This window comes from Oncorhynchus gorbuscha, linkage group LG05 (genome assembly GCF_021184085.1).
Source record: "Oncorhynchus gorbuscha isolate QuinsamMale2020 ecotype Even-year linkage group LG05, OgorEven_v1.0, whole genome shotgun sequence".
NCBI classification, from domain to species: domain Eukaryota; kingdom Metazoa; phylum Chordata; class Actinopteri; order Salmoniformes; family Salmonidae; genus Oncorhynchus; species Oncorhynchus gorbuscha.
In genome coordinates this window covers 91,937,152-91,959,076 of record NC_060177.1, presented here as the reverse complement: position 1 = coordinate 91,959,076, position 21,925 = coordinate 91,937,152, and the positions used below count along the sequence as shown (strand labels likewise).

The 21,925-nt window shown below is 47.5% G+C and overlaps 1 protein-coding gene across 1 annotated transcript in view; it reads right to left on the bottom strand.

The window, feature by feature from the left end:
- Nucleotides 1-324: 324 nt before the first annotated feature.
- Nucleotides 325-21,925, bottom strand: part of LOC124034964 (ras-GEF domain-containing family member 1B-A-like) — a 75,693-nt gene continuing 54,092 nt past the window's right edge. Inside the window, exons 10-14 of the mRNA XM_046348355.1 lie at nucleotides 21,251-21,346; nucleotides 7,853-7,948; nucleotides 5,941-6,031; nucleotides 4,889-4,961; nucleotides 325-1,118 (exon numbers count right to left, since the gene is read on the bottom strand). Coding sequence (XP_046204311.1) covers nucleotides 1,094-1,118; nucleotides 4,889-4,961; nucleotides 5,941-6,031; nucleotides 7,853-7,948; nucleotides 21,251-21,346 — 381 coding nt within the window. The 3' untranslated portion in view covers nucleotides 325-1,093. The remainder of the gene's footprint in view (nucleotides 1,119-4,888; nucleotides 4,962-5,940; nucleotides 6,032-7,852; nucleotides 7,949-21,250; nucleotides 21,347-21,925) is intronic.

Genomic DNA, 21,925 nt, shown 5'->3' with positions numbered 1-21,925 from the left:
GAGAGAGAGACAGAGAGAGAGACGAGAGAGAGACGAGAGAGAGAGAGAGAGAGAGAGAGAGAGAGAGAGAGAGAGAGAGAGAGAGAGAGAGAGAGAGAGAGAGAGAGAGAGAGAGAGAGAGAGAGAGAGAGAGAGAGAGAGAGAGCGAGAGAGAGAGACAGAGAGAGAGAGACAAAGAGAGAGACGAGAGAGAGAGAGAGAGAGAGAGAGAGAGACAAAGAGAGAGAGAGACAAAGAGAGAGAGAGACAAAGAGAGACAAAGAGACAGAGAGAGAGCGAGAGAGAGAGAGAGAGAGCGAGAGAGAGACAAAGAGAGAGAGAGAGAGAGAGCGAGAGCAGCCTGTTCGTTGTACACGTTAGGACTGAATCAGTTGGCCATCCAGCAGCCAACTCTCAACTCCTGTAGAAAGTCAAATACATCTTCAAAATGATTTTTATCAACAGTGTAAATACCTGGTGTAAATACCCGGTGTAAATACCCGGTGTAAATACCCGGTGTAAATACACGGTGTAAATACCCGGTGTAAATACCCGGTGTAAATACCCGGTGTAAATACCCGGTGTAAATACCCGGTGTAAATACCCGGTGTAAATACCCGGTGTAAATACCCGGTGTAAATACCCGGTGTAAATACCCGGTGTAAATACCCGGTGTAAATACCCGGTGTAAATACCCGGTGTAAATACCCGGTGTAAATACCGGTGTAAATACCCGGTGTAAATACCCGGTGTAAATACCCGGTGTATTTCGTTACGTTTTCGACAGACGTAGCCAAAAGGACAACAACAAAAGTTTCCCTTTGACTTTCCTCTCCTCCTCACGATGGTCGTAACTTATTATTTATTTGTTTCCAAAAAAAAATGTAAGTATAGAAATTCATTCAAAAGAGATGAAAAAAAGTTTTCCTGGAAACATACAACATGAAGAAACCAAACTCTCTTTGACCGGAGAACAGAAAAGTTCCTGATCTGCTAAACAGAACAGGCCAGATTGTCGTTTCCCATCCAAACAGGAATTCTGTTATTTGAACAACCCCCACAGGGCACAGCTTGGTTGTCAGACTGGGTTGACTTGGTTCCTCCTTCAGAAACTCTAGACTCTACTTAGCAGAGTAGATCTGTAGAACGAGAGAGAGGAGAACATCTATTAGCAAGACATGTAACAGACATCTGATTAGGGTGATAATGTCTGAGAAGCTGCTGATTGGAGGATAGATATATTGGCGTGGATGTTAGGCCTGAGACAAAGTCGAGGGCTGGCAAACCCTGCCATTATATCCCCCCAACACCGGCTTCGAGGGCATTATCAGTTTTATACAACAGGGTAACCAACATATTCAAACAATGATTGACCTACAGAACCAGTCAAAAGATTGGATACAGCTACTCATTCAAGGGTTTCTCTTTATTTTTACTATTTTATACATTGTAGAATAATAGTGAAGACATCAAAACTATGAAATAACACATATGGAATCACGTAGTAACCAAAAAAGTAACAAATCAAAATGTATTTTATATTTGAGATTCTTCAAAGTACACCTGTGGCATTCTCTCAACCAGCTTCACGAGGTAGTCACCTGGAATGCATTTCAATTAACAGGTGAGCCTAGTTAAAAGTTCATTTGTGACATTTCTTTCCTTCTTAATGCGTTTGAGACAATCAGTTGTGTTGTGACAAGGTCGGGGTTGTATACAGAAAACAGCCCTATTTGGTAAAAGACAAGTCCATATTATAGCATGAACAGCTCAAATAAGCAAAGAGAAACAACTGTCCATCATTACTTTAAGACATGAAGGTCAGTCAATACAGAACATTTCAAGAACTTTGAAAGTTTCTTCAAGTGCAGTCGCAAAAAACCATCAAGCGCTATGATGAAACTGGCTCTCATGAGGACCGCCACAGGAAAGGAAGACCCAGAGTTACCTCTGCTACAGAGGATAAATTCATTAGAATTACCAGCCTCAGAATTTGCAGCACAAATAAATGCTTCACAGAGTTCAAGAAACAGACACAACTCAACATCAACTGTTCAGAGGAGTGAGTGAATCAGGCCTTCATGGTTGACTTGCTGCAAAGAAACCACTACTAAAGGACACCAATAATAAGAAGAGACTTGCTTGGGCCAAGAAACACGCAATGAATATTAGATTAGGTGAACGGATTATCTCTGCATGTGTAGTTTTCACTGTGAAGCATGGAGGAGGAGGTGTGATGGTGCTTTACTGGTGACACTGTCTGTGATTTATTTAGAATTCAAGGTACACTTAACCAGCATGGCTACCACAGCATTCTGCATTGAAACGCCATCCCATCTGGTTTGTGCTTAGTGGGACAATCATTTGTTTTTCAACAGGACAATGACCCAATACACCTACAGGCTGTGTAAGGGCTATTTGACCAATAAAGAGAGTGATCGAGTGCAGCATCAGATGACCTGGCCTCCACAATCACCCAACCTCAACCCAATTGAGATGGTTTGGGATGAGTTGGACGGCAGAGTGAAGGAAAAGCAGCCAACAAGTGCTCAGCATATGTGGGAACTCCTTCAAGACTGTTGGAAGAGCATTCCTCATGAAGCTGGTTGAGAGAATGCCAAAGTTGTCATCAAGGCAAAGGGTGACTACTTTGAACAATCTAAAATAAAGTTTTATTTGTTTAACACTTTTTTTTGGTTACTACATGATTCCATATGTGTTATTTCATAGTTTTCTACAATGTAGAAAATAGTAAAAATAAAGAAAACCCCTTGAATGAGTAGCTGTGTCCAAACTTTTGACTGGTACTGTATATTAATTTTTAAAGTATTTTTGATTAATTTATTCATCCTATTTCATCCTTCCACAAGATAAAGTCTCGACGCAAATCTACGGTTGCTACCCAAGCCGGCTGATCGTTCGTTCAATTGGTTCGGTTGCCAGAGACGCAACCCAGTCGTTCATTATAACTGTACCGTTGCCCTCACTTACTAGCTAGCCAACGTTGGCTAACACAGTCAGGTCAAACAGTGCAGCCAGAATAACAGCAAAGTAGCTGCATTTCTGTTTGTTTAACTTGTTTTCTAGTTATTTTGGGGGGGATACATCCATAACAATGAGCTAATGACGTGAGATTTCGCCTGTCATAGAACATTTTCTTCTTGCCAGGTCACTGTTCAGAAGAGATGGCCAACTACATAGCTAACACAATCACTTCAACCTGAAGCTGGAATGGCAGCAAACTAGCTGCATTTAATGTTTTCCAATTGACATTTCTTAATATATATCCATAACAAATAATACAGAGTCATGATTGGCTGAGAAAAGCTGCCTGTCTGTCTCATCTCGACACCTACACGTTCATTACTATGGGACAGCAGATCGAATTACAATATTGAAACAATGTTGCAAATGTCAGAGAGACGGACAGCAAGGTTTATACAAATCTCCGCTGTTGAAAACCAATTGTTAGTCTAAAAGAAATGTGAGATAATGTCTAGAAGCTTTTTATAGTGGAGATCAAGTTTATAAATTGCCTGGCTGGGCTGATGAGACAGTGGATTGCGCAGTCAGATGGAACAGAGTAAATAGGCATTTTAACGTCATAGATTTAGCCGGTGGTAACTTGTGGAATAGACACCAGCTGGAATGCGGTATTAACCAATCAGCATCCAGGATTAGACCCAGGCGAGAGAGAGAGAAACTACACCAGTCTGGAGTCTCAGTGGGGAGAGAGACAGAAACTACACCAGTCTGGAGTCTCAGTGGGGAGAGAGACAGAAACTATACCAGTCTGGAGTCTCAGTGGGGGGAGAGACAGAAACTACACCAGTCTGGAGTCTCAGTGGGGGGAGAGACAGAAACTACACCAGTCTGGAGTCTCAGTGGGGAGAGAGACAGAAACTACACCAGTCTGGAGTCTCAGTGGGGGGGAGAGACCGAAACTACACCAGTCTGGAGTCTCAGTGGGGGAAGAGAGAAAAACTACACCAGTCTGGAGTCTCAGTGGGGGAAGAGAGAGAAACTACACCAGTCTGTAGTCTCAGTGGGGGGAGAGACAGAAACTACACCAGTCTGGAGTCTCAGTGGGGAGAGAGACAGAAACTACACCAGTCTGGAGTCTCAGTGGGGAGAAAGAGAAACTACACCAGTCTGGAGTCTCAGTGGGGAGAAAGAGAAACTACACCAGTCTGGAGTCTCAGTGGGGAGAAAGAGAAACTACACCAGTCTGGAGTCTCAGTGGGGGAAGAGAGAGAAACTACACCAGTCTGTAGTCTCAGTGGGGGGAGAGACAGAAACTACACCAGTCTGTAGTCTCAGTGGGGGGAGAGACAGAAACTACACCAGTCTGGAGTCTCAGTGGGGAGAGAGACAGAAACTATACCAGTCTGGAGTCTCAGTGGGGGGAGAGACAGAAACTACACCAGTCTGGAGTCTCAGTGGGGAGAGAGACAGAAACTACACCAGTCTGGAGTCTCAGTGGGGGAAGAGAGAGAAACTACACCAGTCTGTAGTCTCAGTGGGGGGAGAGACAGAAACTACACCAGTCTGTAGTCTCAGTGGGGGGAGAGACAGAAACTACACCAGTCTGGAGTCTCAGTGGGGGGAGAGACAGAAACTACACCAGTCTGGAGTCTCAGTGGGGAGAGACAGAAACTATACCAGTCTGGAGTCTCAGTGGGGAGAGACAGAAACTACACCAGTCTGTAGTCTCAGTGGGGGGAGAGACAGAAACTATACCAGTCTGGAGTCTCAGTGGGGAGAGACAGAAACTACACCAGTCTGGAGTCTCAGTGGGGGGAGAGAGAGATAAACTACACCAGTCTGGAGTAATGGGACAGATTATGTCGCATTGGGGCTGACCCTAGGGGTACACACGTACACACAACACCCCGGGGAGGGTACATACCTCAAAGACTTCCATCTGTCCTTCTCCATATTATTCTCAGGGCCTTCACTGTCATAGGAGGCCAGACACAGAGCTGAGAGGAGAGAGAACAGAGAGAACCATCAGCATCACTGTCATAGGAGGCCAGACACAGGGCTGAGAGGAGAGAGAACCATCAGCATCACTGTCATAGGAGGCCAGACACAGAGCTGAGAGGAGAGAGAACCATCAGCATCACTGTCATAGGAGGCCAGACACAGGGCTGAGAGGAGAGAGAACCATCAGCATCACTGTCATAGGAGGCCAGACACAGAGCTGAGAGGAGAGAGAACCATCAGCATCACTGTCATAGGAGGCCAGACACAGAGCTGAGAGAACAGAGAGAACCATCAGCATCACTGTCATAGGAGGCCAGACGCAGAGCTGAGAGGAGAGAGAATAGAGAGAACCATCAGCATCACTGTCATAGGAGGCCAGACACAGAGCTGAGAGGAGAGAGAACCATCAGCATCACTGTCATAGGAGGCCAGACACAGAGCTGAGGAGAGAGAACCATCAGCATCACTGTCATAGGAGGCCAGACACAGAGCTGAGAGGAGAGAGAACCATCAGCATCACTGTCATAGGAGGCCAGACACAGAGCTGAGAGGAGAGAGAACCATCAGCATCACTGTCATAGGAGGCCAGACACAGAGCTGAGAGGAGAGAGAGAACCATCAACATCACTGTCATAGGAGGCCAGACACAGAGCTGAGAGGAGAGAGAACCATCAGCATCACTGTCATAGGAGGCCAGACACAGAGCTGAGAGGAGAGAGAACCATCAGCATCACTGTCATAGGAGGCCAGACACAGAGCTGAGAGGAGAGAGAACGTCATTTCCACATTATCATACAGCACATACAACCTGGAGAACACTGAACGTTAAAGTATAGCGGACATATCTAGCGCATCTTTCCTGATTTGATTTAGTTTAAAATGATATAATCATTTCGGTACATTGACCTTATACAACGTGGGAGCAGCACTGATTGTGGAGTTAAGGGGGAGAAGTTTTTTGAGGGGTGTACATACTGTCCTCGCTGAAGACCGGTACGGTGAGCAGATACTGGAGAATCTTACGGTCCTTCTCAAACGGACACTCCACCTTCTTCCAAACCATGAACTATCACTAGGAGGCCAGACACAGAAGCTGAAAAACAACAATAAATCATGAACGCAATGTTAACCCAACATAGATGAACGTAATGTTAACCCAATATAGATGAACGTAATGTTAACCCAATATAGATGAACGTAATGTTAACCCAATATAGATGAATGTAATGTTAACCCAATATAGATGAACGTAATGTTAACCCAATATAGATGAACGTAATGTTAACCCAATATAGATGAATGTAATGTTAACCCAATATAGATGAACGTAATGTTAACCCAATATAGATGAACATTTAATGTTAACCAGAGCAATATAGATGAACGTCATTTAATGTTAACAGCAATATAGATGAACAGAGCTGAATGTTAACCCAATATAGATGAACTGCCCTGATGACCGTCTGCCCTGATGACTTGGCTGCCCTGATGACCATCTGCACCAGATGACTGACTGCCCTGATGACTTGGCTGCCCTGATGACTTGGCTGCCCTGATGACTGACTGGGAGCAGCACTGATTGTGGAGTTAAGGGGAGAAGTTTTTGAGGGGTGACATACTGTCCTCGCTGAAGACCGGTGCGGTGAGCAGATACCCTTGACGGTCCTTCTGCCCGGACACTGCCCACCTTCTTCCAAACCATGAACCGTCTGCCCTGATGACCATCTGGCCCCTGATGAATTTCTGAAAAACCCAATGAATCATGCCCTGATGTTAACTGCCAACTGATGACTGTCTGCCCTAGATGAACTTGGTTAACCCAATGATGACTTGGATGCCCTGATGAATGTTAACCCAATATGACTGGCTGCCCTGATGTTGGCTGCCCTAGATGACTAATGGTTGCCCTAGATGACTGTCTGCCCTAGATGACTGTCTGCCCTGATGTCTGCCCTGATGACCCGATGACTGTCTGCCCCGATGACTGTGATGACTTGTCTGCCCTGATGACTTGTCTGCCCCGATGACTTGTCTGCCCTGATGACTGTCTGCCCCGATGACTGTCTGCCCTGATGACTGTCTGCCCCGATGACTGTCTGCCCCGATGACTGTCTGCCCCGATGACCGTCTGCCCTGATGACTTGGCTGCCCTGATGACCATCTGCCCTGATGACCATCTGCCCTGATGACCATCTGCCCTGATGACCATCTGCCCTGATGACTTGTCTGCCCTGATGACTGTCTGCCCTGATGACCGTCTGCCCTGATGACTGTCTGCCCTGATGACTGTCTGCCCTGATGACTGTCTGCCCTGATGACTGTCTGGGTCTCCAATGATAAAGTCTTAATTCCACTGCAGAGCAGAAGTCTTACTTCCTCATTCTCTGTCAGTTATTGGGGAAGAAAAAATAGAAGTCCTTTTCCATGACTATGTTGGTGTGCAAACGGTCTCCTTTTAGCAATGAGACATTTCTGAAACTGCTGGATCTGGGTTTACGTAACAACCTTACTTCATCTTATTACTGAGGTGGACAAACCCTTGTCAAAATGTAAACCTCAGTAGTGAACCAAACCCTCCCCCGAAAAATATTATTCATAAAAACATAAGGTCATTCTGGAAGTCTCTGGTGGGCCAAATTAATTTGGCCAAGTTTGGTCCCCAGGACCCTTTTTAAAATTTATTTTACCTTTATTTAACCAGGCAAGTCAGTTAAGTGGGTTAACTGCCTGTTCAGGGGCAGAACGACAGATTTGTCAGCTCGGGGATTAGAACTTGCCACCTTTCGGTTACTAGTCCAACGCTCTAACCACTAGGCTACCCTGCCGCCCCAGGGTCCCCATATTGGGGGGATTTCCTTACAAACAACAAGCTGTTTCCCAAACACACCTCAAAGTTTACATGTCCATTCTGCATCCTGTTGGAACATCCCTCATTCAGGAAATAGATGTCTTTGATCAGTAGGCTGAAGAACGGGATGACGATCTGAAAGAGAGAGAGAGAAGATATGAGAGAGAACAGAAAGAGAAGATAGAGAGAGAGAGAAGAGAGATGAGAGAACAGAAAGAGAAGATAAAGAGAGAGAGAGAAGAGAGATGAGAGAGAACAGAAAGAGAAGATAGAGAGAGAATAGAGAAGAAATAGAAGATAGAGAGAGAAGAGAGATGAGAGAGAACAGAAAGAGAAGAGAGAAGAGAGAAGAAAGAGAGAGAAGAGAGATGAGAGAGAACAGAAAGAAGATTGAGGAGATGAGAGAGAACAGAAAGAGAAGATAGAGAGAAGAGGGAAGAAAGAAGAATGAGAGAGAGAAGAGAGATGAGAGAGAACAGAAAGAGAAGATAGAGAGAAGAGAGAAGAAAGAAGAATGAGAGAGAAGAGAGATGAGAGAGAACAGAAAGAGAAGATAGAGAGAAGAGAGAAGAAAGAGAGAGAAGAGAGATGAGAGAGAACAGAAAGAGATGATAGAGAAGAGAGAAAAAAGAGAGAGAAGAGAGATGAGAGAGAACAGAAAGAGAAGATAGAGAGGAGATGAGAGAGAACAGAAAGAGAAGATGAAGAGAGAAGAGATATGAGAGAGAACAGAAAGAGAAGATAGAGAGAGAGAAGAGAGAAGAAAGAGAAGATAGAGATGAGAGAGAACAGAAAGAGAAGATAGAGGAGGATTTAAAACAGCAGTCAGGTTACAGGGGTCAGGTTACAGGGGTCAGGTTACAGGGGTCAGGTTACAGGGGTCAGGTTACATGGGTCAGGTTACAGGGGTCAGGTTACAGGGGTCAGGTTACAGGGGTCAGGTTAATGTAATGAGGTTTACATGTTAATCATCACAAAAACACCTGTCAACAAATTCCCTACTTCACCCAGAGAGAGACGTCGGGAGGTGCTGAGCAGGTTTTCAGATCACCATCCCTTCATTAATTCAGAGCCACGTCACCACAGAGCTTTAGGTAACAGAGAGGTTTGATTTGGCCCTATCCCAGGCTTTAGGTAACAGAGAGGTTTGGGTTGGCCCTATCCCAGGCTTTAGGTAACAGAGAGGTTTGGGTTGGCCCTATCCCAGGCTTTAGGTAACAGAGAGGTTTGGGTTGGCCCTATCCCAGGCACTAGGTAACAGAGAGGTTTGAGTTGGCCCTATCCCAGGCACTAGGTAACAGAGAGGTTTGAGTTGGCCCTATCCCAGGCTTTAGGTAACAGAGAGGTTTGAGTTGGCCCTATCCCAGGCATTAGGTAACAGAGAGGTTTGAGTTGGCCCTATCCCAGGCATTAGGTAACAGAGAGGTTTGAGTTGGCCCTATCCCAGGCTTTATGTAACAGAGAGGTTTGAGTTGGCCCTATCCCAGGCTTTATGTAACAGAGAGGTTTGAGTTGGCCCTATCCCAGGCACTAGGTAACAGAGAGGTTTGAGTTGGCCCTATCCCAGGCTTTAGGTAACAGAGAGGTTTGAGTTAGCCCTATCCCAGGCACTAGGTAACAGAGAGGTTTGAGTTGGCCCTATCCCAGGCATCAGGTAACAGAGACACACACACGGTCCACACCATGGTTCACACACAACGAGAACAGTGTCTGTTCTTAACCACTCTGGTCTGGTGGAGAGATGGACAGGATAGTTCCTAACCACTCTGGTCTGGTGGAGAGATGGACAGGATAGTTCCTAACCACTCTGGTCTGGTGGAGAGATGGACAGGATAGTTCCTAACCACTCTAGTCTGGTGGAGAGATGGACAGGATAGTTCCTAACCACTCTAGTCTGGTGGAGAGATGGACAGGATAGTTCCTAACCACTCTGGTCTGGTGGAGAGATGGACAGGATAGTTCCTAACCACTCTGGTCTGGTGGAGAGATGGACAGGATAGTTCCTAACCACTCTGGTCTGTTCCTAACCACTCTGGTGGAGAGATGGAGAGATGGACAGGATAGTTCCTAACCACTCTGGTCTGGTGGAGAGATGGACAGGATAGTTCCTAACCACTCTATTCTGGTGGAGAGATGGACAGGATAGTTCCTAACCACTCTGGTCTGGTGGAGAGATGGACAGGATAGTTCCTAACCACTCTGGTCTGGTGGAGAGATGGACAGGATAGTTCCTAACCACTCTGGTCTGATGGAGAGATGGACAGGATAGTTCCTAACCACTCTGGTCTGGTGGAGAGATGGACAGGATAGTTCCCAACCACTCTGATCTGGTGGGTGGAGAGATGGACAGGATAGTTCCTAACCACTCTGGTCTGGTGGAGAGATGGACAGGATAGTTCCTAACCACTCTGGTCTGATGGAGAGATGGACAGGATAGTTCCTAACCACTCTGGTCTGGTGGAGAGATGGACAGGATAGTTCTAGCAGGACATGTTGCCTTGACTAAATAAAATAAACAAATCTTCAATTTGCAACTGAATCAAATCAAGTGCTGGTCTGTGTTTCATTGATATGTGATTGACTGTTGGCTTCAAGCACCTTTCACTGTTATTACACAAGAGGAGAGCGTTGAGCGCATTGCAGCCCATCGGGAGCTTGACAGCAGAACAGAGGAAGTGGTTTACTGGTTTACTCAAAGGGAGACGGAGGGTTTGTTAGGTAACATAGCATAGAAATAGATTGACTAGAACAGACATTACCATCCAAGTCAATGTTATGTGATGGGCGTTGATTCTATTTCAATATGTAACATCCTAGAAGATGCCTCTCGCCCAAATATCCACTGTCCTTTTCATTGCCTACTTTCTACTTTCCTATCAACGGTATTCTCTTCTATAAACTGGATCAGAGAGAACATAAGAACATCAGAACATGAGAACATAAGAACATCAGAACATGAGAACATAAGAACATCAGAACATGAGAACATAAGAACATCAGAACATGAGAACATAAGAACATCAGAACATGAGAACATAAGAACATCAGAACATGAGAACATAAGAACATCAGAACATGAGAACATAAGAACATCAGAACATGAGAACATAAGAACATGAGAACATGAGAACATAAGAACATCAGAACATGAGAACATAAGAACATCAGAACATGAGAACATAAGAACATGAGAACTCTTTTCATGCCATTGTGTTAAAACAATTATATACACAGTACTAGTCAAAAGTTTGGACACAGCTACTCATTCAAGGGTTTTCCTGTAATTTTACTATTTTCTACATTGTAGAATAATAGTGAAGACATCAAAACTATGAAATAACACATTATGGAATCATGTAGTAACCAAAAAAGTTTTACACAAATCAAAATATATTTTAGATTTGAGATTCTTCAAAGTAGCCATCCTTTGTCTTGATGACAGTTTTGCACACTCTTGGCATTCTCTCAACCAGTTTCACCTGGAATGCTTTTCCAACCGTCTCGAAGGAGTTCCCACCCATACTGAGCACTTGTTGGATGCCTTTCCTTCACTCTGCGGTCCAACTCATCCCAAACCATCTCAATTGGGTTGTGATCGGGTGATTGTGGAGGCCAGGTCATCTGATGCAGCACTCCATCACTCGCCTTCTTGGTCAAATAGCCCAAATACTAATTGAATGTATGTAAACTTCTGACCCACTGTGATGTGATGAAAGAAATAAAAGCTGAAATAAATCATTATCTCTATTATTCTGACATTTCACATTCTTAAAATAAAGTGGTGATCCCAACTGACCTAAGACAGGGCATTTTTACTAGGATTAAATGTCAGGAATTAGATCAAAATGAAAAAGACAGGGGGGACCTGATCCTAAATCAGCGCTCCTACTCAGCTCTGTGAGGGAATACAGGCCAGCTCTGTGAGGGAATACAGGCCAGCTCTGTGAGGGAATACAGGCCAGCTCCGTGAGGGAATACAGGCCAGCTCCGTGAGGGAATACAGGCCAGCTCTGTGAGGGAATACAGGCCAGCTCCGTGAGGGAATACAGGCCAGCTCCGTGAGGGAATACAGGCCAGCTCTGTGAGGGAATACAGGCCAGCTCCGTGAGGGAATACAGGCCAGCTCCGTGAGGGAATACAGGCCAGCTCTGTGAGGGAATACAGGCCAGCTCCGTGAGGGAATACAGGCCAGCTCCGTGAGGGAATATAGGCCAGCTCCGTGAGGGAATACAGGCCAGCTCTGTGAGGGAATACAGGCCAGCTCTGTGAGGGAATACAGGCCAGCTCTGTGAGGGAATACAGGCCAGCGCCGTGAGGGAATACAGGCCAGCTCCGTGAGGGAATACAGGCCAGCTCTGTGAGGGAATACAGGCCAGCTCTGTGAGGGAATACAGGCCAGCTCTGTGAGGGAATACAGGCCAGCTCTGTGAGGGAATACAGGCCAGCTCCGTGAGGGAATACAGGCCAGCTCCGTGAGGGAATACAGGCCAGCTCTGTGAGGGAATACAGGCCAGCTCTGTGAGGGAACAGTGTAATATAGTGTGCGATGAAGCACTGATCAACAAACATGTGACGTTCCGCTTGAGTTTTATATCAACGGCTCCTCAACTGCCCAACGTGTCATTCTAATCAAATTGAATAAAGTAAACAACACAGAATGTACCAAATGATATCAGTCTTTCTGCTCTCTCTCTGCTCTCTCTGCTCTCCGTGACACTGAGGCCCCTCTATAAACCCAGGACAGCTCTGAACAGAGGACAGAGGACAAAGTGGGAGAATGAGAGGAGAGAAAACATGTTGTATAAACAACATTACCACAAGACCAGTGCCCCCCCCCAAAAAAAAACAGTCCACATCTGCTATGGCGTGTGCAGGGCTCTAAATTATACACATTTTGTAATTGGTAGCACTAGTGCTCCATACTTTAAAAAGTTAGCAGCACAACATCAAATGTAGGAGCACCAGAAAAAAAACAGAAGTTTTATTTTTGACATTGATTGAGATATAGCCTATATCAACGGTATTCAACTGTTACCTTAAAAGAGGTACAGGGCCTGTTGGCTTCCTGTTCAACCTGATCATTAATTGTACACACCTGGTATCGTGTCCCAAGTCTAAAACAGTCCCTGTTTAGAGGGGAACTATGAAGAAAATAAGAAAAATCAGTGGAACTGGCTTCGAGGTCCAGAGTTGAGTATGAGGAGCCTATATCTAGATATGTTGTGCCCCTAGGAACTAATATGTTGTGCCCCTAGGAACTAATATGTTGTGCCCCTAGGAACTAATATGTTGTGCCCCTAGGAACTAATATGTTGTGCCCCTAGGATCTAATATGTTGTGCCCCTAGGAACTAATATGTTGTGCCCCTAGGAACTAATATGTTGTGCCTCTAGGAACTAATATATTGTGCCCCTAGGAACTAATATGTTGTGCCCCTAGGAACTAATATGTTGTGCCCCTAGGAACGAATATGTTGTGCCCCTAGGAACTAATATGTTGTGCCCCTAGGAACTAATATGTTGTGCCCCTAGGAACTAATATGTTGTGCCCCTAGGAACTAATATGTAACTCAAATACATTTATTTATTTTTAAAGCTAAAAAATGTTGATACAAATATCAGTCATTGAAATTAAAAAGTCATTTGTGGAATGTTAAGTTTCTACATGATATAAAATCCCTATTTTTCCTATTGAGACGGTTACATAGAAAACACTGTCCCTTTAAGAGCATCATGTTATGAGATGACAACATATAAGAGATATGTCATTTCCTGAAGAAGCTGTCCCTTTTCCTTTCTGTGTCCCAAATGTTTGGATATACTGATAAAGTTACCAGGTTGTTAGCTAGCTAGCTAAGAAGGTAAAAAGTTCATATCCCCAAACTGACAAGATACAAATCTGTCATTCTGCCACAGAACAGGCAGTTAACCAAACTGTTCCTAGGCCGACTTGCCTCGTTAAATAAATATGCAAACCAAATTGGTTGTACTTTAGAGCCCTGGGCACATGTGTAAATAGACTTGTTTTTATTTGACCCATAAACAAACCCTCATTAGATGAAGAAGTCACAAGTACAAGAAGGAACATTCCAGTGTTCTGCCTGGGAGTTTGGAACATTCCAGTGTTCTGCCTGGGAGTTTGGAACATTCCAGGGTTCTGCCTGGGAGTTTGGAACATTCCAGGGTTCTGCCTGGGAGTTTGGAACATTCCAGTGTTCTGCCTGGGAGTTTGGAACATTCCTGTGTTCTGCCTGGGAGTTTGGAACATTCCTGTGTTCTGTCTGGGAGTTTGGAACATTCCAGTGTTCTGCCTGGGAGTTTGGAACATTCCAGTGTTCTGCCTGGGAGTTTGGAACATTCCAGTGTTCTGCCTGGGAGTTTGGAACATTCCAGTGTTCTGCCTGGGAGTTTGGAACATTCCAGTGTTCTGCCTGGGAGTTTGGAACATTCCAGTGTTCTGCCTGGGAATTTGGAACATTCCAGTGTTCTGCCTGGGAGTTTGGAACATTCCAGTGTTCTGCCTGGGAGTTTGGAACATTCCAGTGTTCTGCCTGGGAGTTTGGAACATTCCAGTGTTCTGCCTGGGAGTTTGGAACATTCCAGTGTTCTGCCTGGGAGTTTGGAACATTCCAGTGTTATGTCTTATGACCCCCTCACTGTCTGTCTGAGCAGCCAACCCGGGCTCTTCAACACATTTCCACACACATTTCCACACACATAGCTAAATCCCCCTCTCCCCTCCTCCCTTCCCTAAAAGAAACACTCAGCTAACCCATTAAATGTTGACAGTGAACCCTTAGCTAACACAATCATATTGACACTGCTTGAGCCAACCGTCAACTGAGAGAGAGAGAGAGAAAGAGAGAAGAGAGAGAGAGAGAGAGAGAGAGAGAGAGAACATTATGTGAGCTGGCAGGCGGCCATGTTTCTTTTTCCATTCCTGAAAAGGAACTGAACATATTTCTGACGGATTAGTAAATGAGGCCCTTGACGTTGTCTCTCTGACGTCAATACCACAACCAGCTCTCAGCTGACCTATTCATGGATTCACCTTTTGACTTATCTGCTTCAGAGTCCTTGTTATGTATTCTTGATGTCCCAACTGAACCGAAGACCTCAAGAGTTCGCTGTGTTTTAGTGCCAATAACACGACAACACTGAGCAGAGATAACAAGATCGAAGCAGACCAACCGATGGCCACACTGTAGTGCCGGTCTGTTTTCTGTCCTCACACTGTAGTGCCGGTCTGTTTTCTGTCCTCACACTGTAGTGCCGGTCTGTTTTCTGTCCTCACACTGTAATGCCGTTCTGTTTTCTGTCCTCACACTGTAGTGCCGGTCTGTTTTCTGTCCTCACACTGTAGTGCCGTTCTGTTTTCTGTCCTCACAATGTAGTGCCGGTCTGTTTTCTGTCCTCACACTGTAATCCCGTTCTGTTTTCTGTCCTCACAAATGTTGACAGGTCTGTTTTCTGTCCTCACACTGTAATGCCGTTCTGTTTTCTGTCGAGACTGTAGTGCCGGTCTGTTTTCTGTAGTGCCGGTCTGTTTTCTGTCCTCACACTGTAGTGCCGGTCTGTTTTCTGTCCTCACACTGTAGTGCCGGTCTGTTTTCTGTCCTCACAATGTAGTGCCGGTCTGTTTTCTGTCCTCACAATGTAGTGCCGCTGTTTTCTGTCCTCACAATGTAGTGCCGGTCTGTTTTCTGTCCTTTCCATTCGGTCTGTTTTCTGTCCTCACACATGCGGTCTGTTTTCTGTCCTCACACTGTAGTGCCGGTCTGTTTTCTGTCCTCACACTCAAGTGCCGGTCTGTTTTCTGTCCTCACACAGCTCTCTGTTTTCTGTCCTCACACTGTAGTGCCGGTCTGTTTTCTGTCCTCACACTGAGTCCGGTCTGTTTTCTGTCCTCACACTGTAGTGCCGGTCTGTTTTCTGTCCTCACACTGTAGTGCCGGTCTGTTTTCTGTCCTCACACTGTAGTGCCGGTCTGTTTTCTGTCCTCACACTGTAGTGCCGGTCTGTTTTCTGTCCTCACACTGTAGTGCCGGTCTGTTTTCTGTCCTCACACTGTAGTGCCGGTCTGTTTTCTGTCCTCACACTGTAGTGCCGGTCTGTTTTCTGTCCTCACACTGTAGTGCCGGTCTGTTTTCTGTCCTCACACTGTAGTGCCGGTCTGTTTTCTGTCCTCACACTGTAGTGCCGGTCTGTTTTCTGTCCTCACACTGGTCTGTTTTCTGTCCTCACACTGTAGTGCGGTCTGTTTTCTGTCTGTTTTCTGTCCTCACACTGTAATGCCGTTCTGTTTTCTGTCCTCACACTGTAGTGCCGGTCTGTTTTCTGTCCTCACACTGTAGTGCCGGTCTGTTTTCTGTCCTCACACTGTAGTGCCGTTCTGTTTTCTGTCCTCACACTGTAGTGCCGGTCTTTTCTGTCCTCACACTGTAGTGCCGGTCTGTTTTCTGTCCTCACACTGTAGTGCCGGTCTGTTTTCTGTCCTCACACTGTAGTGCCGGTCTGTTTTCTGTCCTCACACTGTAGTGCCGGTCTGTTTTCTGTCCTCACACTGTAGTGCCGGTCTGTTTTCTGTCCTCACACTGTAGTGCCGGTCTGTTTTCTGTCCTCACACTGTAGTGCCGGTCTGTTTTCTGTCCTCACACTGTAGTTTTCTGCACGCCGGTCTGTTTTCTGTCCTCACACTGTAGTGCCGGTCTGTTTTCTGTCCTCACACTGTAGTGCCGGTCTGTTTTCTGTCCTCACACTGTAATGCCGTTCTGTTTTCTGTCCTCACACTGTAGTGCCGTTCTGTTTTCTGTCCTCACACTGTAGTGCCGGTCTGTTTTCTGTCCTCACACTGTAATGCCGGTCTGTTTTCTGTCCTCACACTGTAGTGCCGTTCTAGAATGTTTATCAAGTTCTTCTCGTTCCCAACAAATTCCCTCCACTTGTTTCCGGGTTACATGAAAGACACTCACGATACAGACCTCCACTTTATGTAATAATGAATTGCTGCTCATCAGTTGTGAGAGAGACGGACTGTTTGTTAGTCTTCTGGGCCAAGTAGAGCACAGCGTGCGTCAAACACTTCAAAAACAGCCATTTTACTTGTTTACATAAATGTCAGAAACATTTTAATTGGTGCAGCTGGACAAATCACACACTTAGTGGGTTCTGGGATAATTCAGACAACCAGAGAGAACAGAGAAATGGGTTCTGGGATAATTCAGACAACCAGAGAGAACAGAGAAATGGGTTCTGGGATAATTCAGACAACCAGAGAGAACAGAGAAATGGGTTCTGGGATAATTCAGACAACCAGAGAGAACAGAGAAATGGGTTCTGGGATAATTCAGACAACCAGAGAGAACAGAGAAATGTGTTCTGGGATTATTCAGACAACCAGAGAGAACAGAGAAATGGGTTCTGGGATAATTCAGACAACCAGAGAGAACAGAGAAATGGGTTCTGGGATAATTCAGACAACCAGAGAGAACAGAGAACGTTCCCACCATTTGGAGAGATCAGAATCTACATCGGAATCACTAAACTGTCTCGGTCTGAAATGGAGGGGTCGCAGGTTTAGAGAGGAGGGCCAGTAACTGGTGGGTTGGGGGTTTAGAGAGGCTAGCCAGTAATTGGGGGGTTGGGGTTTAGAGAGGCTAGCCAGTAACTGGGGGGTTGGGGGTTTAGAGAGGAGGGCCAGTAACTGGGGGTTGGGGGTTTAGAGAGGTGGGCCAGTAACTGGGGGTTGGGGGTTTAGAGAGGCTAGCCAGTAATTGGGGGGTTGGGGTTTAGGGGGGGGGGTTGGGGGTTTAGAGGCTAGCCAGTAACTGGGGGTTGGGGGTTTAGAGAGGAGGGCCAGTAACTGGGGGTTGGGGTTTAGAGAGGCTAGCCAGTAACTGGGGGTTGGGGGTTTAGAGAGGCTAGCCAGTAACTGGGGGTTGGGGGTTTAGAGAGGAGGGCCAGTACCTGGGGGTTGGGGGTTTAGAGAGGAGGGCCAGTAACTGGGGGTTGGGGGTTTAGAGAGGAGGGCCAGTAACTGGGGGTTGGGGGTTTAAAGAGGAGGGCCAGTAACTGGGGGTTGGGGGTTTAGAGAGGTGGGCCAGTAACTGGGGGTTGGGGGTTTAGAGAGGTGGGCCAGTAACTGGGGGTTGGGGGTTTAAAGAGGTGGGCCAGTAACTGGGGGTTGGGGGTTTAGAGAGGAGGGCCAGTAACTGGGGGTTGAGGGTTTAGAGAGGAGGGCCAGTAACTGGGGGGTTGGGGGTTTAGAGAGGAGGGCCAGTAACTGGGGGTTGGGGGTTTAAAGAGGTGGGCCAGTAACTGGGGGTTGGGGGTTTAAAGAGGTGGGCCAGTAACTGGGGGTTGGGGGTTTAGAGAGGAGGGCCAGTAACTGGGGGTTGGGGGTTTAAAGAGGACGGCCAGTAACTGGGGGTTGGGGGTTTAAAGAGGAGGGCCAGTAACTGGGGGTTGGGGGTTTAGAGAGGAGGGCCAGTAACTGGGGGTTGGGGGTTTAAAGAGGAGGGCCAGTAACTGGGGGTTGGGGGTTTAGAGAGGTGGGCCAGTAACTGGGGGTTGGGGTTTAGAGAGGTGGGCCAGTAACTGGGGGTTGGGGTTTAAAGAGGTGGGCCAGTAACTGGGGGGTTGAGGGTTTAAAGAGGTGGGCCAGTAACTGGGGGTTGGGGGTTTAAAGAGGTGGGCCAGTAACTGGGGGTTGGGGGTTTAGTGAGGAGGGCCAGTAACTGGGGGTTGGGGGTTTAAAGAGGACGGCCAGTAACTGAGGGGTTGGGGGTTTAGAGAGGAGGGCCAGTAACTGGGGGGTTGAGGGTTTAGAGAGGAGGGCCAGTAACTGGGGGTTGAGGGTTTAGAGAGGAGGGCCAGTAACTGGGGGTTGAGGGTTTAGAGAGGAGGGCCAGTAACTGGGGGTTGAGGGTTTAGAGAGGAGGGCCAGTAACTGGGGGTTGGGGGTTTAGAGAGGAGGGCCAGTTACTGGGGGTTGAGGGTTTAGAGAGGAGGGCCAGTTACTGGGGGTTGAGGGTTTAAAGAGGCGGGCCAGTAACTGGGGGTTGGGGGTTTAGAGAGGAGGGCCAGTTACTGGGGGTTGAGGGTTTAGAGAGGAGGGCCAGTTACTGGGGGTTGAGGGTTTAAAGAGGCGGGCCAGTAACTGGGGGTTGGGGGTTTAGAGAGGGGGCCAGTAACTGGGGGTTGAGGGTTTAAAGAGGCGGGCCAGTAACTGGGGGGTTGAGGGTTTAGAGAGGTGGGCCAGTAACTGGGGGTTGAGGGTTTAAAGAGGCGGGCCAGTTACTGGGGGTTGAGGGTTTAAAGAGGCGGGCCAGTAACTGGGGGTTGGGGGTTTAAAGAGGACAGCCAGTAACAGGGGGTTGGGGGTTTAGAGAGGAGGGCCAGTAACTGGGGGTTGAGGGTTTAGAGAGGAGGGCCAGTAACTGGGGGGTTGAGGGTTTAAAGAGGCGTGCCAGTAACTGGGGGTTGAGGGTTTAAAGAGGCGGGCCAGTTACTGGGGGTTGAGGGTTTAAAGAGGCGGGCCAGTAACTGGGGGTTGGGGGTTTAAAGAGGACGGCCAGTAACTGGGGGTTGGGGGTTTAGAGAGGAGGGCCAGTAACTGGGGGGTTGAGGGTTTAGAGAGGAGGGCCAGTAACTGGGGGTTGAGGGTTTAGAGAGGAGGGCCAGTAACTGGGGGTTGAGGGTTTAGAGAGGAGGGCCAGTAACTGGGGGTTGAGGGTTTAGAGAGGAGGGCCAGTAACTGGGGGTTGGGGGTTTAGAGAGGAGGGCCAGTTACTGGGGGTTGAGGGTTTAAAGAGGCGGGCCAGTAACTGGGGGTTGATGGTTTAAAGGCGGGCCAGTAACTGGGGGTTGAGGGTTTAGAGAGGAGGGCCAGTAACTGGGGGTTGGGGGTTTAGAGAGGAGGGCCAGTAACTGGGGGTTGAGGGTTTAGAGAGGAGGGCCAGTAACTGGGGGTTGAGGGTTTAGAGAGGAGGGCCAGTAACTGGGGGTTGGGGGTTTAGAGAGGAGGGCCAGTAACTGGGGGTTGGGGGTTTAGAGAGGAGGGCCAGTAACTGGGGGTTGGGGGTTTAGAGAGGAGGGCCAGTAACTGGGGGTTGGGGTTTAGAGAGGTGGGCCAGTAATTGGGGGTTGGGGGTTTAGAGAGGAGGGCCAGTAACTGGGGGTTGGGGGTTTAGAGAGGAGGGCCAGTAACTGGGGGTTGGGGTTTAGAGAGGTTAGCCAGTAACTGGGGGTTGGGGGTTTAGAGAGGAGGGCCAGTAACTGGGGGTTGAGGGTTTAAAGAGGCGGGCCAGTAACTGGGGGGTTGAGGGTTTAAAGAGGCGGGCCAGTAACTGGGGGTTGAGGGTTTAAAGAGGCGGGCCAGTAACTGGGGGTTGAGGGTTTAAGAGGCGGGCCAGTAACTGGGGGTTGAGGGTTTAAGAGGCGGGCCAGTAACTGGGGGTTGGGGGTTTAGAGAGGCGGGCCAGTAACTGGGGGTTGGGGATTTAGAGAGGCAGGCCACTAACTGGGGGATTGGGGGTTTAGAGAGGAGGGCCAGTAACTGGGGGGTTGGGGGTTTAGAGAGGAGGGCCAGTAACTGGGGGTTGGGGGTTTAAAGAGGAGGGCCAGTAACTGGGGGTTGGGGGTTTAGAGAGGAGGGCCAGTAACTGGGGGTTGAGGGTTTAAAGAGGCGGGCCAGTAACTGGGGGTTGAGGGTTTAAAGAGGCGGGCCAGTAACTGGGGGGTTGAGGGTTTAAAGAGGCGGGCCAGTAACTGGGGGGTTGAGGGTTTAAAGAGGCGGGCCAGTAACTGGGGGTTGAGGGTTTAAAGGCGGGCCAGTAACTGGGGGTTGGGGGTTTAGAGAGGCGGGCCAGTAACTGGGGGTTGGGGATTTAGAGAGGCAGGCCACTAACTGGGGGATTGGGGGTTTAGAGAGGAGGGCCAGTAACTGGGGGTTGGGGGTTTAGAGAGGAGGGCCAGTAACTGGGGGTTGGGGGTTTAAAGAGGAGGGCCAGTAACTGGGGGGTTGGGGGTTTAGAGAGGAGGGCCAGTAACTGGGGGGTTGAGGGTTTAAAGAGGCGGGCCAGTAACTGGGGGGGTTGGGGGTTGAATCCAAGGGCTGATGAGACTCCACAACTGAAGGCATCAGGATCAGCGTCTCAGAAAAGCTGATCTTGGATCAGATCCACCCTGTCCGTGTCATCTTATTCATTACAATCTAAAAATGAAAAAAACGCAACACTGTTCCTAGATCTGCTCACCGGCTCTAAGATACCTTATAAATACAGGCCTTGAATCTCAGATGCGTGTGAATGTATCAAATGTGTGTATTTTTTTCTCCATCTGAGCTCTTAGAGTGAGTTCAAGTTTTCTACTCCGTTAGCCAGCACCTCGCCTATATAGGTGTGCATTTCTTTTTCTTCTAGAATGTATGGAAGCTCACCTTCTCTCTAGTGCTGTTGGCTGTTCTGGACCTCTGCGTCGCTCCTCTAAACGCTGTTCTGTAGTTGTAGAAGTTACCGGAAGGATCCATCTGGAGCTGGAGAGAAAGATTAGCATTATAACGCCAGTATAGCAGCAGGATTTTAATGTTGTGTTTATTTAATTAACACGGTAAAGTTAGTTAAAGAACAGAGCTCACTAATTAACGAAACAGAGTCCGACACATTCCTGTGGGAACACAATGAGGCGACCATCGATTACCCCGGGCCAAACCCTAACACGGACGACCATGGGCAAAACAATTGTGCGCCGCCCTATGGGACTCCCAATCACAACCGGTTGTGATACAGCCTGGAATCGAACCAAGGTCTGTGGTGACGACCTCTAGCACTGAGATGCAGTGCCTTAGACCGCTGTGCCACTCTGGTAGCCCGAGAAAGCTCTCAGATGAAATATTGGTTCTAACTACATCCTCAGACAGTGAGATGGCGATCCTATGATTCAGTTCATCTTTGAGTTCATCTTCCTCATCATATGAGGTGGCAGCATAGCCTAGTGGTTAGAGTGTTGGACTAGTAACCAGCAGGTAGCCTAGTGGTTAGGGCGTTGGACTAGTAACCAGCAGGTAGCCTAGTGGTTAGAGTGTTGGACTAGTAACCAGCAGGTAGCCTAGTGG